The 15,376-nt window shown below is 41.1% G+C and overlaps 1 protein-coding gene across 3 annotated transcripts in view; it reads left to right on the top strand.

The window, feature by feature from the left end:
* The window catches only part of SYT16 (synaptotagmin 16), a 330,451-nt gene that overhangs the window by 189,506 nt on the left and 125,569 nt on the right, over nucleotides 1–15,376 (top strand). For all 3 annotated transcript variants that reach the window (XM_002719549.5, XM_070065064.1, XM_070065065.1), the window contains one exon: nucleotides 11,721–12,380. In XM_002719549.5, coding sequence (XP_002719595.2) covers nucleotides 11,858–12,380 — 523 coding nt within the window. In that variant the 5' untranslated portion in view covers nucleotides 11,721–11,857. The remainder of the gene's footprint in view (nucleotides 1–11,720; nucleotides 12,381–15,376) is intronic.

Below are 15,376 nucleotides of genomic sequence, written 5' to 3'. Positions count from 1 at the left end.
TAGTATTTGAAATATTAAACCACTAAAAATGGCAAACACACAAGACTGTAGAAACACTCAAAATGTATTAAAATGTTAAGTGACAGGAGTTGTATATGTTGTGCGCATGTGTGTGTGTGCATATAAGAGCACACACACAAAGCTTGTGGAAGGACTGGCATTTGCTGCAGTACTTGTGACGCCCATGTCCCATTTCAGAGTGGTTGGTTTCTAGTTCCAGTTCTGCTCCCACTTCCCACTTCTTGCTAATGCTCACCCTGGGAGGCAACAGGTGATGGCTTAAGTGCTTGGATTTCTATGACGCATGTGGGAGACCTGGACTGAATCCCAGATTCCTGGCTTCAGCCTGGCCTAGCCTGTACTGTTGTGGGTGTTGGGGGAGTGAACCTATAGATGGACGCTCTCTGTGTCTGTGTTATTCTGTGCTTTTCTAAGTGAATGAAGGACTGAATGAATAGATAAGAATTTTATATGAAAAACATTTGTGCAGAGGTGAAATTAGAGCATGACTTTATTTTGGTGCAAAAAATGCTTTGAAATATATGTGTATTTCTTTATAATACACATTTTACATGAAATTTTGAATGAAAAAACCATCACTTTCAAAAAATTTTGCACCAGATGAGCTTATTCTTAAATTCCCCCCTTCCGTGAACATTTTGAAGTGTCCTTGCCTGTATTCACATATTTGAAAATGTTGGTTGCCTGTTCTAAGTGCTCAGTCCATCAGAGAAAAGACAAAAATTCACCTGTTACCTGATCTCATGAAACCTCTAGTTTGGGAAGCAAGACAGATGTTGAAAAAATAATTTTAAAAGCCATGAAGAAACTAATTATTAAAAATTGCTCCTAAGTAGAAGGCGTTGTGAAAAAATGTTTCAGGGGATGTTTAGTCTGGATTGTTGGGAGGGGCAGGTTGTCAGGCCCAGTGTTCTGAAGAGTGAAGTGGTAAACTGAGGCCTGAAAGGGATGAATGGTGCCGTCAGGGTTGGGGAGCAGGGATCCTGGCAGGGAGAGGGCTTCTGCAGCGTGGGCGGGGACCCAGGGGTGGAAGGGAGCAGAAGGAGGTGAGAGGACCAGGTGAATCACAGAGAGCAAGTAAGACAAGCAGGGGCCAAGCCATGCAGGCCTGTTACGTCCTGGTGAGGGCTCTGGGCTTCATGCTAAGAACAATGGGAAGTTATTTTAAACAATGAATGACATGATCAAAATATGCACCTTAGAAAGACCGTCAGGTTCATGCTGCGGAAAGGGGATGGAGTGCATGTAGGGAGCTCCCAGAAGAAGCTGTGGAACTGGTTCAGGTAGGGATGGGGGTGATTTGGTCTCAAGTGTTACCTGTGTAGGCGGTAAAAGGCTGAGAGATCCGAGTGATTTGATGGAAGAACAGGCGAGCCTTGGTGATGCATTCCACAATGACAAGGAGTTATCACAGACGACTCTGTGCAAATTGCAAGGTAGAACAATGGAAGGAGCTGTGGTGAGGTGGTAGGATTTTGAATGACTAACCCCCATTTTTAAATTCCATTTTTATAAGGCTAATACTTCTTCTATAATTAACATCAACACAAACACCATGAACACTGAATTATTGATGATATTTAGACTATTTCTTAGCCTGTCTCAACAGGGCTCTAATAACCTTAGTTTTATAAACTTTTGTCTATTTTTGAGCCTAGTGAATTTTCAAGCAATACAAATGATGTTTTTTTATCTCTTCTCTTGGGACAAAAATCAACAATCTAGTACATTTCCTACTCTGGGAGTAATTTCTGTTAATTGTGCCTGCACCTTGCCTTCCACAATTTCGTTACATTACCTCCTAATTATATTTCTCTGTCTTGTGGCTGTTATTTGAAATTTCAGAATCTCCATTGCTTGGGGCCCATTGACATGTGCCGATAACCTTGAACACAGGTGCCTTCTTGGAGGGCACCTGTGGCAATCGCTTTAGCCAGGATGACACACAATGAACTTCTTTCTTATGTTGGTTGACTCTTTAAAAAGGCAGACATTACTTAAGTACACTCCATTCTCTAGTTCTTCATAAAATTCTGTCATATGTGAATGTTAGATTAGGCTTCTGCCCTGAAAGAGCAGTGATAATCTCTTAGAAAAAATGTGTCGATAAAGCCACATTTTAGGTCCCTCTGTAAGTGTGTTTATGTGTTTATGTGACCGCAGGCTGTGAGCGGAGCATATTTAAATGTCTGTGTTGGACATTATCGACACTCTAAACTACTCAGTGGGCTATGGGATCTAAAGAATAATTTAAAAGGCGCTGTGGCTATAATCGCATAAACCCTGGTCAGTTTAAAACTTACGTTTAAAACTTACAGAGGGAGATGAATCTTTTATGCTGGTTCACTCCCCAGATGCCTGCAACAATCGGGACTAGGTCTGGCCAAAATCAGGATCCTAGAACTCCATCTGGGTTTCCCGTGTGTGTGTCGGGAACTCGGATACTTGAGGCATAATTATTCTGCCTTCTCAGGCACATTAGCAGGAAGCTGGATAGTAAACAGAATAGCTGGGGCTCAAACCAAGCACTCTGATACAGGATGTGGGCATTCCAAGTGGCAGGTTAACCTGCTGTGCCACGTCTGCCCCAAATCCATCTTCTAATTCCATTCCATGAACTTTTTGAAGTGCCATCATAAATACTTGGCTCCGTTCTAGGTGCTTTGAAACATGGTGTAATTTAATTTCTGTGGTGACTTGCAGAATTGGGAATAGTGACCTCCCATCTATCAGATGAGAATGGTTAGCTCTATCTAGGTAACGTGATTTGGTCTGTGCTGCGGAATTACTGAGGGGCGGATCCAGAAAGCCTTGTTTTGTGTGATTGCAAAGCCCTTGGCTGTTTTCTTCTTTCACATGGCCTCATTTCCCTCAGTGCCTACTGATGAAAGCATCGTTTGATGCTAAAGCATTTGCACATTTTGCTTTACATTAATTGCCCTCTGAAGCCTAGAGGTAAATGTTCTGTTGGATTTCTCACGCCCTAGCAATGACAATAGGGGCTGTATTTTACCCAGATTGTTGCCATCAAGAATCCTCAGGAGTCCATTTTTATCTTTGTTAAGATGCTCACATTTAGAACACATTTTGGACAAATGCTACAGAAGATATTTCATCTCAATGGCACATATTTCTACCCACACAACAAATTTGGTTTTAACAGAAAACACCTGTAGACTCTTTTGATTCATGTTGAAGATGGACTGCAGCCCATTTTATAGTTCTTATTTTGACTCCATGAATTATTCATCTTTCTAAGCCTTCTTATTCATACGCAGTAATGCAAAATGTCTTCTCTAGAGGCATGACAGCTGTCATAAGAATGATAGGCTTCATTAGCTTCAAGCACACTGCGGTACGTCAATAATAAAGAACACAAGGAAGTCAACTGATGCCTGTGAGAAGACATGTGAAATAAACCCAGTACTTTTTTTTAAAAAAGATTTATTTATTTATTTGAAAGTCAGAGTTACACAAAGAGAAGGAGAAGCAGAGAGAGAGAGAGAGAGAGAGAGAGAGAGAGGTCTTCCATCCTCTGGTTCACTTCCCAGTTCACTGCAATGGCTGGTGCTGCACTGATCTGAAGCCAGGAGCCAGGATCTTCTTCCAGGTCTCCCACATGGGTGCAGGGGCCCAAGGACTTGGGCCATCTTCTACTGCTTTTCCAGGCCATAGCAGAGAGCTGGATTGGAAGTGGAGCAGCAGAGACTTGAACTACAGCCCATATAGGATGCCGGCACTGCAAGTAGAGGCTTTACCCAGTATGCCACAGCACCGCCCCTAGTTTGTTTATTTTTAAAGGTATTTATTTTGAAAAAGTTACATACAGAGAGGGAGATGGAGGGGGAAAAGAGAGAGAGAGAGAGAGAGAGAGAGATCTTTCATCTGCTAGTTCACTCCCCTGATGGCCACAATGGCCGGCACTGGTCTAGGAGCCAGGAGCTTCATCTGGGTCTCCCACATGGGTGTAGGGATCCAAGGACTTGGGCCATTTCCCAGAACATTAGCAGGGAGCTGGATTGAAAGTGGAACAGCCAGGATGCGAACCAGCACTGATACGGGAGGTTGGCATAGCAGGTGGTGACTTTACCCACTCTGCCATAATGCTGGCCCCTATAGTTTTTTTATAATACGCATTTTATATAAACTTTTGAAGACCCCTTCATATTACTGGAAATGCTTTTTGTGTCTCGGGATGTGACTGGCTCTATCCAGGAACTGATCATTGTTTAAACACTATGCAGGCATAGGTACTTCCATTTCAGCTTTCTCTAAATTAATGTAAATTTAAAATTGGTATTTCTGCTTAGCTCTGTCTCTCCCAGCAGGCAGCTGTCATCAGGTAGAAAGTGTGATCAGAAAGATTTAATTACTAGTTTTTAAAAGATTATGAGCATTGTGATTTTGTATATGAGACATCTTTTCTTTGTTCACAATCACCTTGGTGAAGATGACCAAAATATTGGATAAAGTCTATGGCTCAGGAATTTGCTAGGTTTCCTCCCCCTACAGAAATGCAACTCTTTGAGTTTTTTTAATATTTTAAAGTTTTAATTAGTTTTTAACAGATTCAACATAATTCATAGATGCAATTTCAATAATATGTTGATATTCTCATCCTTCTACTCTCCCCTCCCATTTTTTAGTTTTTGAGATAACATTTTAAATTTACATTGCAGTAAAAAGGCTTAATGCTTCAACAAAAAAGTTGAGCAACTGAAAAGCAAATGGGAATATAGACAATGGCTATAAACAATAATTGGGTGGAAAAATGACCATTTCACCATATACAGTAAACTTTAAAGTAATCACAGATGACTGAAACTGTAGTGGTCTAACATGGTAAACTTTGGCTTGACAAGGTATAAACCAAAGTTTTATAGAACTGTATTTGTAGCAGTACTGATACGGACAGTTCAGTCTTCGTGTGTATGTCTTGCTTATTTCACTCAACATAATGTCTTCCTGTTATGTCCTTTTTGATTCAAATGGTAGAATTTCATTCTTTTTTGTATACCTGAATAATATTCAATTGTGTATATATGCCACATTTTCTTTATCTGTTGATCTGATGATGGGCATCTTTGATTCCAGATGGGCATTGTGAACAGTGCTTCTGTAAACATGGTGGTGCAGGTATCTCTTTGATATGTGTTCATGTATTTTGAGTATATATCCAGTAATGGGACTTCTGGACCACATGGCAAGTCTGTTTCTAGTTTTTGAAGGAATCTCCATACTGTTTTTCCACAGTGGTTGCACTAATTTACATTCCCACCAGTAGTATATGGGTGTTCCCCTTTCTCCATATCCTCACCAGCATTTGTTACTCTCTGTGTTTTGGATTTTAGTCATTCTGACTGGGGTGAAATGATGTCTCAGTGTGGTTTTGATTTGCATTTCCTTGATGGTTAGTGAAATTGAGCATTTTTGCTTATGTTTGTTGGCCATTTCTATTCTTTTTTTGAGAACTGTCCATTGAGGTCCTTTGCCCATTTCTTAACTAGATTGGTTGCTTTTGTGTGTGTGTGTGTGTGTTGTAAGTTGCTGATATATTCTAGATATTAATCCTTTGTCAGATAGGTAGCTCACAGATATTTTCTGGATGTCCCACCACTGTATTGATTATTTCCTTTGCTGTATACAAGTTTCTAAGTTTGAAATATTCCCATTTGTTTAGTTTCGCTTGTTTCCTGTGCTTTGAGGATCTTATTCAAGAAGTTGTCCCCTGCACTGATGTCTTGGAGTGTTTCCCCTACAGGGCCCAAGATTTTAATGCATGTCACTCACAGATTTCCTCATTTCTTTAATCTATTTATGTTCTCTTGCATCTCATTGAGTTTCCTTACAATCATTATTTTGAATTCTATAGCTGACATTTGAAATACTTCTTCCAGCTCAGGATCTAATTCTGGAGGAGTATTTGTTCCTGTGGAGGTGTTATGCTACCTTGCTTCTTCATGGCTCCTGTGTGTCTACACTGATGCCTGTGCATCTGGTGTAACTGTCCCTTCTTTATGGAGTAGGTTTTATTGAAAAAGAGCTTATGGTTTAGCTGGAATGTGGTGTATCACTTGGCTTGTTGCTTTGATTTTGATTCTAGGTGAATCCAGGGGGGTAGGGTGTGAGTGATTTATTTTGTCCTAATCAGTGTCAGTTGTGTCTGAAAGTGACACAGTGGTCTAGTCTGGTACAGTTCCTAGGAATAGAATCCTGACTTTGAGATGAATATGGGTCTCCTGGGTTTTGCTCTCCATAGAATTGGCATCAGTCTCCCTGAAGATTGTGATAGCCAAGGCCTCCTTCTTGGTGCTGAAGGAGATAGGGTTGACTGCTGCCTTGTCCTTCTGAATCCCAGAACAGCTGAGGTCAGTGTGGCTCAACCCTATTTGGCCATCTTGGACGTACTTGCCTTGGAAGTTCCTGGGGAGCGCAGCCTCTCTCCTCAGGACACTCAGGGAGCAGGTGGAGAGTGTGCTGCAGGAAGAGAACGTTGGCCTGTGGGGCCTGTGGTGGTGGCAGTAGCACACATCTCCATACTTAAACTGATACTAATCAAATGTCTTTTTAATTAAAACGAGTTTTTTTTTAATGCAGCCCTTAGGAATATATGAAGATAATTTAAAAAGTTCATGGAAAATGCATATTATGAAAAACAACACCTATATTTTTCAAAAAATTTTTGTAACAGGCTAATCTTTTAATTGTATTTTCCATGAACTTTTTGAAGTCCTTGCATTTTTGATGGCTTTCCTTTCATTTTCTCTTATCAATTCCTAATAAGTCTTTCTCAGATTGTTAGTGTGAGGATATGTCAACCTTCCCAGGTCATGTTTGTGTTAGGAGTTTGTTAAACCCACCCACACACAGACACACACACACACGGACACACACACACATGGACACACACATACACACACACTCGGGGACACACACCCACCCACACATAGATACCCACCTACCCACACATGGACATATACACACCCCTTATTTTATGCTTCTCTTCAAAAAGAAGTGTCGTGAATTATTTTAATTCTAATAAGGAGCCTTCTTGGTGGTGACAAGACATAAATGTGTTTTTTCTTCTCACCCAGGGAGCTGGACTGTCTTTTTTCTTTTCTCGCATGTATGTGTTTTAAATCTCTGTAAGAACAGAAGCTGGTTTGTCTTCTCATTAGTTTTAAGAAAGAACCCAAAGGACGAGGATCCTAGGCATCTATTTGGCATTGCCCTTAGAGAGCTCTACCGACCAAGCTGAAATTACCCATGCAGCAAAGATATCTCCATGGTTACTGTGCCAGCATGGAGCCCCTTTGGCTTTGGGCTGATGTTGTATGAAATGAAAGGTCTCCAGTGTTGTCAGCTAGCTAGTTTTTCAGGCTCTAGCTGTGGGTGCTTTTCCTTTGTTAGTATTTGGGAATGTAACAATGGGGCTCGCCTTCATATCTGGACTGAGATTTGGCCTCTTTATTTTTTTTAAACAAATAGTTATTGGAGAAGCAAAGAAACAGAGAGAACTCCCATCTGGTGGTTCACTCCTAAATGACTGGTCTAGACCCCATCAGAGCCAGGAATTCTGGGAACTCAATCCTGGTTTCCCATGTGAGTAGCAAGGAACCCAATTGTTTGAGCTATCCCTGCTGCCTCCCAGGGTGTGCGTGAGCAGGAAGCTGGAGTCAGAAGCTAAAGGTAGATATTGAACCTAGATGCTCCAGTATGGGACACTAGCACTTTAACTGCTAGGCTAAACTTCCTTCCCAACGTTTAACCTCTTTTCAATCACTCCATGATCATCTGACAATGATTATTGATAAAATGTGTAGAGCCAGTCCCTGAAAAGGCAGCGTCCCTTTACCCATGTCCATCCTGAATATGATAATGCTTTTGCCCCACACTAGTAAGTTCTTGGGTTTTGAAGCAGAAGGGAACTGTTAGACATAATCTGGTGCATTAGCTCTGCTTTACAGATGAATATAATAGGGGAATTGGGGTGGTTTTGTTTTGTGATATTCATTGAAAATTCATCATTAATTCTTTCAGTGAACACATTCATGGTCCCTGCTGTCTGTGTGTTCAGGAGCTGTAAAGTATAAATACGAAGATTGACAAACACGTCACCCCACCAAGGGAAATCCTGTATCTCAGAAGACTCTCGTCCCTGTGAATCCACACCTTCGATTGTAGATGTTGAGTTGACTGAGGAAACAAAAGAAGTTTCATTGTTAAAAATGACTTAAGTACTTACCAGGTAGGTTAGGTGAGAAGCCCTTGCAGGCAGAATAAACAGAAGTCGGGAAAGAGTGTGGTCCCTTTGGAAAATGCTTAGCAGGTTAGTGTTGCAGGCACGGAGGACTGTGCAGCAAGCAGTGATGAGAAGTGGCCGAATTCCTGCTGCGTGACGGGCTTCCTGGGGGCAGTTCATACCCAGCGGGCCATTCGGTCAGGATGAAAGAGGGGACTGGACATCTGTGACTATCACTGGGAGAACATTCTTGGTCCATATGCCCTAAAGCGCAGTAATTTAGGTAGCGTGCTTGTGGGGGCGGACAGCCCAACAAAAACCTGTGTGGCACAGCGGGGTGGAGCAGATGCTGAAAGACTCTGCGAGGTTGCCAAGCAAGGAATTTGTGTGATAATATTGCTTAGCATCTCTTGAACAACTCTCAGTAAGTTTTATTCACCAATATAATACGTGTTGAGTACAACATGACTTTTAAAAATTTAGTTTATTTGAAAAGCAGAGAGAGAAAGAGGAGGGGGAGAGAGCAAGCAAGCAAGCCACAGTGCTCACATCTCCTGGTTCACTCCCCAGATTCAGCAACCATGGGGACTGGACTCAGGTCAAAGCCAGCAGCCAGGAATTTCATGTGGGTCTCCCACGTGGGCAGCAGGTGCCCAACAACTTCCACTGCCTCCCAGGGTCTGTATTAATGTGAAACTGTAATCGGGAGCAGAACCAGGACTTGAACCCAGCCATTCTGATGTGGGATGCGGGCATTGCAAGTAGTGTCCCAATTGCTGTGCCAATCACCTACCCCTTGTGCACAATTTTTAAATACCCTACCTGCCTGCCTGCCTGCCTTACTCTCTTCCTCCCTCCCTCCCTCCCCCCCGACTTCCGTCTTTCTGTCTTTCAAATTTGCCGCATGCTCAGCACACTCTTAGGCACTGGGGATGCAATAGCAAGTTTGCCCTCCATGATGTCTCCATTCTAGAACAGGAGTCAGGCAATGAACTTGATAGGACAGGGTTATGGGCAGAGACATAGAGGGTGGATCAGGGCTGGGGAAGACCAGAGAAGGGAGGTAACTGGTTAAATAACATCTGAGGGAGCTGGAGTTAGGGTGATCACTGTACCAAACATAAGGAAGGAACTCTTTGTGAATTTGGGATGTTAAGAGGGAGCCTTGGAGATGGAAATTCACAACCCCTAGGTGCTGTGTGTTTAGAGTGCAGATCATATGTAGCAAAGTGCTAGCTAGCTTTGGATGACAAGCATTTGACACATTGATAAGACATTCAAGAGCAGCTAATCTCTCTTTATCAGCATTTTCAAAACGTTGGTGAGGTTTAATCTCACCTGGGAAACTTGACAAAAATACAGAGGCCAAGACCAGGCCTGTTCCTTCAAGAAGTCTGGGCCTTTGTGCTAGTTTTTAAATTAAAATTATTTTTATTTATTTAATATATTTGAAAGATGGAGAATGCTGAGAGGGAGAGGGAGGGAGAGGGAGAGAGGAGGGGGGAGAGAGAGAGAGGGAGAGAGATTGATTGATTCATTCTAACATGCTACTTCACTTCCCAAAGGCCTGCAACAACTGGGGCAGTGCCAGGCTGGAGCCAGGAGCCAGGAACTCAATCTACATTTCCCATGTGGGTGTCAGGGACCCAAGTATTTGACCCATCACTTATGTCTCCCAGGATGCACATTAGCAGGAAGCGTGGAACTGGGACTTGATTCCAGGCATTCCCATATGGGATATGGGTGTCCCCCCACAGCGTCTTAACCACTAGACCAAATGTCTGTTCTGCCATGGAGGTTTATTGATTCACAGTTGATGCCAATGCACCAAAGTTTGCAAATCACTGGTTTAGCTTATGAGGATTACAAGTCTGGGAAGAATTATTGAATGAAGAGCTGAAAATGTATAGTTTAGAGTTTCCCCTCTGGTGTTTAAAAGGGGAGAAGAAAATGCCATAGGACGATGACTGGTTGTGTAGAAGAGACTTTGAAAAGTTTTTTGGAAGTGGAATTGAAAAATGTGTTTATTTCGGGGCAAAAACAAAATCGAAATGCATGCATATGAGAGTTCTTCAAAAAAGTCCCTGGAAAATTCAGATCATGAAAACATGGATTTCAATTTGTGTGTGTGGAAATACATATCTTTTAATTTCATTTCTCACAGATTTTTGAAATACCCTTATGTATAATTGATGGGAATACAAGAAGAGCCTGAAAGGGAGACAAATTAATTCATCCACACGGGGAGAGGGGGAGAAGAGGGAACAGAGAGAGCTCACATTCTCCCTTTAACTGAAATACGGGCTCCATGGAGACGGAGTCCTGAGGGTTATCTTATACCTGGCACTGTGCCTAGCGTGCACTATGTACTTAATCAATATTTGTTTATTGAATGAATCAATGTGTCCATGCATGGCCTAAAAGAACTCTTTAGGAAAATGCAAGCAGTCATGTCAAATGCAACAGCCGGAGGTCAAGAGAGCCAAAACCTAAGGGATTGCTGGCGGACTCAGTCAGAAGGAAGCGAGTGCTATAAAAGAAATGGGATAATCAAATTCAAGCAGTATGTTTAGGCACTGTAGTCGTTTATAACATTCATCCTGAAATGTTGATGAGCAGCGGAATAGCAGTGAGATATATACACACCCAGAATATCCATACTCATGCAAATGTGTGCATGTAAAAGTATAGAGATTTAACTCAAGGGTCTTCGTGTCCCATGGTCTTGTTGATGTCCTGCAGCAGCTGCCTTCAGCCTGTGAATTCTGCAGGACTAAGTAGGTCTCAGGACTCTCACAGGTTGCAGAGCACTGCGACTGGGAGCTTGGAACAGAGACAAAGGCAGTGAGGTGCCAAAGAACTGTCTCCAGTAAGCTGGGTAATCCGTTTGCCACCCTCAGATTTTCGGTGATTGCTCCCCAAGAGTGGATATAGTTTCTAGAAATGGCATAAAAATATAAAGTCCTGTTTTAAAATGTGTGTAATGCTTTTTAATTCCAGACACATATCTCGTTTGAAAGAATAAGCCTTTCGTGTCACACAGCAGAGGTGCTCTTTAGTCGGCTCGTCTGACTGCAGAATCTGAACCTGATCCGCAGGTTCCTAGATGAAACGGCCCACCTTTCTTGCACTTTGAAATGCCATGGCTGACTGGCTGTTAGTGAGGATTCATTTATCCTTTTCACACTAAGTATCGCCTGTGGGGGATAAACTTCTGTAAGTCCACATGAATACAACCCAGTTCTACTGACAGAAGTTTAGTGCATGTCCATGGAGGGAAAAGGGCATTGAAGTAATCTACATGTAGGCATTCACAATCATCTTTATTTCATAGTCTTCAGATTTCTATGTGGATCTCCTTGTGTCTTCAGTGCTGTTTAACATTGATTGCAATTATCTGGTGATGGGTCTGCGGTTGTAAGTTTAACAGGTTAACTGTCTCTTGCCTCTGTTTCAGCTGAGAAGTTTTGAAAGTGAAACATACACATCCACCAGGAGACATCCAATCTAATTGCTCGTCATGCTTATCACACAGTTCACGCTAAATGCGGAGTGCTGAAGGAACTGAACCCGTGGCTCTGCAGACAGCTGGCCATGGTGCTGGCCATGGCATCTCAGGATGCTCACAACTTCTTCCAGCCTCTCTCTTCCTGGATATCTCGCATCTATGAAGCTCTCCAGCAGGCAGGGGATACCTTGTCAGCCTCGCTGGTTAACTTAAGCAAACAAGACTCTAATCTGAGCGGACAGCCGGACCAGGACTTTGACGAGGTTCAGATTCAGGAAACTTGTTACGAAGACGAAGAACAAGACAACGATTGGAGTCAAGAGGATGCAAATTCCTTGTTTCTCGAAGTGGAACATGTCTCATGTTGTGAGAGTGATTTGCAGGACTCTGCCCAAAGTTCAGGCCCCAGAGTTAGCCCAAATGCAAAGGGCTCATGTTCTGTAACGTCCCAGTGGCCCGACCAGACCCTAGATGACCATAAGTCAGCACGTGGACTTTCTTCTATTGCTGAGGAAGAGTGTTACCCTGAAAAGCAAAGATGCGACCTTCAGCACAGCTTTGATAGCCAACTCCCTGCTACGTTAGAAAATGTGAACGGAAAAAATCAAGGTAGGCTAGCCAATGATAATTTTCTCTTGGTTCTGGCAAAAGGTATTTCTACTTTATTTTGTCTTGTTTTTAGTTATCATATGGATTTTATTTTTCTTTCTTATACCTCTCAATCATACTCATTTTTGATTGAGAGATAGAACCCCAGGAATATTTCCAACATTTAAGCTTTGGGAGACTCGTGTTTGTGGACGCCATATCTCCAAACCATAGGTCTTAGCAAGTGAAGTGGTGAAAACCAGGCTGTGGGTTGTTTTTGCCTCTTGTACGCATGTCGTGCTTTTTAAAATATCTTTTGAAATGTTCTCTTTTTTCCCCCTGATTTAGGGATTTCTAGATGTTACTATATTATTCAGTGTGAAATCCTGTGCAAAAAAGCCATACTGGTTGCAGAATTTATAGTTGCTAGCACTCCAAGAACACTCAGTGTTTCACTGAGATGGCAGTGGGTAGGAAGTCTCTGCAGTAAGAATAGCTCGATTTTCTTTCAGCCTTGAACGCTAAGGACACGTTTTATAAAAGCTGCCTCTAAAGCTTTTGCTGTCAGGATTGAGCACGTTTTGGACCTTCAGCAAATGGATAATGAATATGAGAAAATAGAATTAATTTGGTAAAATGACCTGTTACGGCATACATTTCTCCTACTTCTCATATGCTAACCTGGAAGTCTGGACATTTCTACTTGGTTAAGGGATATGCAGACACGGGGGTTGGTACGTACGTATGATACGTGGTTGTAGTGCATACACAGCTAACATAGACTCGTAAATTATTTATGCGACATAAAGATAGACTCAATAATTCCATTTTTGTTGGAGGGGGCAGACTTTTCATAACCTCTTCATCCTTTTACAATGATTCCTTTGAACTTTACCTTTTTATGCAAGAGGTTTTTTTTTCTAGATACATGAAGTTATGTTACATAACGAAAAATACTTTAAAAATGTTATTTTATTCATTTGGAAGAGAGAGAGAGAGGGAGAGGAAGAGCAAGACCGAGAGTGAGTGCAAGGGTGGGGGGAGATGTTTTCCATACACTGGTTTATTTTGTAAATGACTATGGCAGGTGGAGCTGGACCACATCAAAGCCACGAATGCAATCTAGGGCTCTCTTATGGGTGGCAGGGACCCAAATGTTTGAGTCACCACCTGCTGCCTACCAAGGAAGCTAGAATCAAGAATAGGACTGGCACTCCCTGACATGGAGTATGGTGTCCCAAGTGCATTTTAACCAGTATACCCAATTTCCACCCTAGGAAACATACTTCCATATTCTTCTTAGACAAAGGTTTTTCAAACAGCTCATGAAAAAATGGAATTAGAAGATAAGTTTATTTTGCTGTAAAATAATTGAAATTATGTATATGAGGAGTTTTCAAAAATTCATGGGAAAATACCTATTGTGAAAACACTACACATGGATTTCAGGTTTTATTTTTGCACCAAAATTTGATCTTTTAGTTCCATTTTCCATGAACATTTTGAAGTACCCTTATCACGGTTCATTATACTCTTAAGCTAAAGTGACATTGAAATGTTAGAATAACCTGGTGAAAAGTTCGTGGGCTGGTAGTCTTTCTAAACCTGATAAAGTATAAATAATCATAATTTTGAGTCTTTGAAAAATTATCCTTAGAAATAATTCTAGAAATATCTGGACCAGAAGTTACATTTCTTCAATTGGAATTAAAATTTCTATTATTTTCAGAGAATTCTTGCCAATGTTGAGCTGTATTTGAAATTAACATGATATTGGCTCAATAGATACCTTGCTTGGCTAATTTTTGTAATTGCTTTAAAATCTAATGACAGTGAAACAACCAAGTTCATTTATCTCCTTAGGACATGTTCACTCACTAGATTGCAACCTCTTGGAAGAGAGTGACTGTGTCACAAATTTATCTCTGTACCCTTAATTGTGAGTTCAGTGTCAGGTAGATAGTGAGACAAATAATAATTAATGGTGGAACAGCACCAAGGGATGCTAACTGTGAGAGGTAGATGCTGTTGTTCTTGCTTTACAGCAGAAAAATGGGCAGTTTGAGAGTTTTTTTTCTGAGGTTCATTGAATTCTGCAACTATTTTTTCTTCCTCCTCCTTGCTTTTGATCTAATTTGTCCTTTCTTCCTTCCTAGTATCATTTAATGTATGAATTTCCCCCCAGGCAGGGCTTTGTTTGCATCCAACAAATATTAATGTGTTGTATTATTATTTTATTAAGATCAAAATAGTTTCTAATTACCCTTTTCAGTTCATCTTTCAGGCGTTGGTTATTTAAGTGTATAAAGTTATAAATGGGATATTCTAGACATTTTTCTGTGGTTGATGTCTCATCGAATTCTGTTATGGCCTGAGCACATACTTTGAAAACTTAGTTAAAAGCTTGTTTTAGTGCCCTGAATATGTTCTGACTTGTTGAGTGTATCATTTGCCCTCGAACTTGCTGTATATTCTGTTGTTTTTGGGTAGCATATTCTGTAGATTACTCTAAAATGTTTCAGGCTGCTTTACTGATTTTCCTAATGCTTATTTTGCCTCTTACTTTTTGCCTATTGATTATGTTCTATTGACTGTAGGGAGTAACACTGAAGCCTTTAGTTGTCTATTTAGTGATTTCTCTCATTTTTATCAATTTTTGCTTTGTGTAGTTAGGAGTTCCGGGTTTGCTGTTAAGGGCATGCATCTTTTTGCTGCTTTGACCTTGTTGTCACTCTGTAGCATACCATTTTTATCTTGGTGATGTCTCTAAACTCTGCTTTGATATCAATGTGAGTACTTCAGCTTTCTTTGGATCAGTGTTGGTGTGATACGTTCTTTTCCATTCTTTAACTTTAAACATATTTTGTGATTGTATTTGTTGCACATTACAGATGACTGGGCATCACTTTTTGATACAGTCTGACAATATTTCATTTTAATTGATGTGTTTTAACTATTTGTATTTAATGTAATTATTAATATTATTGAATTTAGAGCTGTCATTTTGCCAGATTCTT

Source organism: Oryctolagus cuniculus, chromosome 20 (assembly GCF_964237555.1).
Source record: "Oryctolagus cuniculus chromosome 20, mOryCun1.1, whole genome shotgun sequence".
NCBI classification, from domain to species: domain Eukaryota; kingdom Metazoa; phylum Chordata; class Mammalia; order Lagomorpha; family Leporidae; genus Oryctolagus; species Oryctolagus cuniculus.
This window is presented reverse-complemented; position numbering and strand designations above follow the sequence as displayed.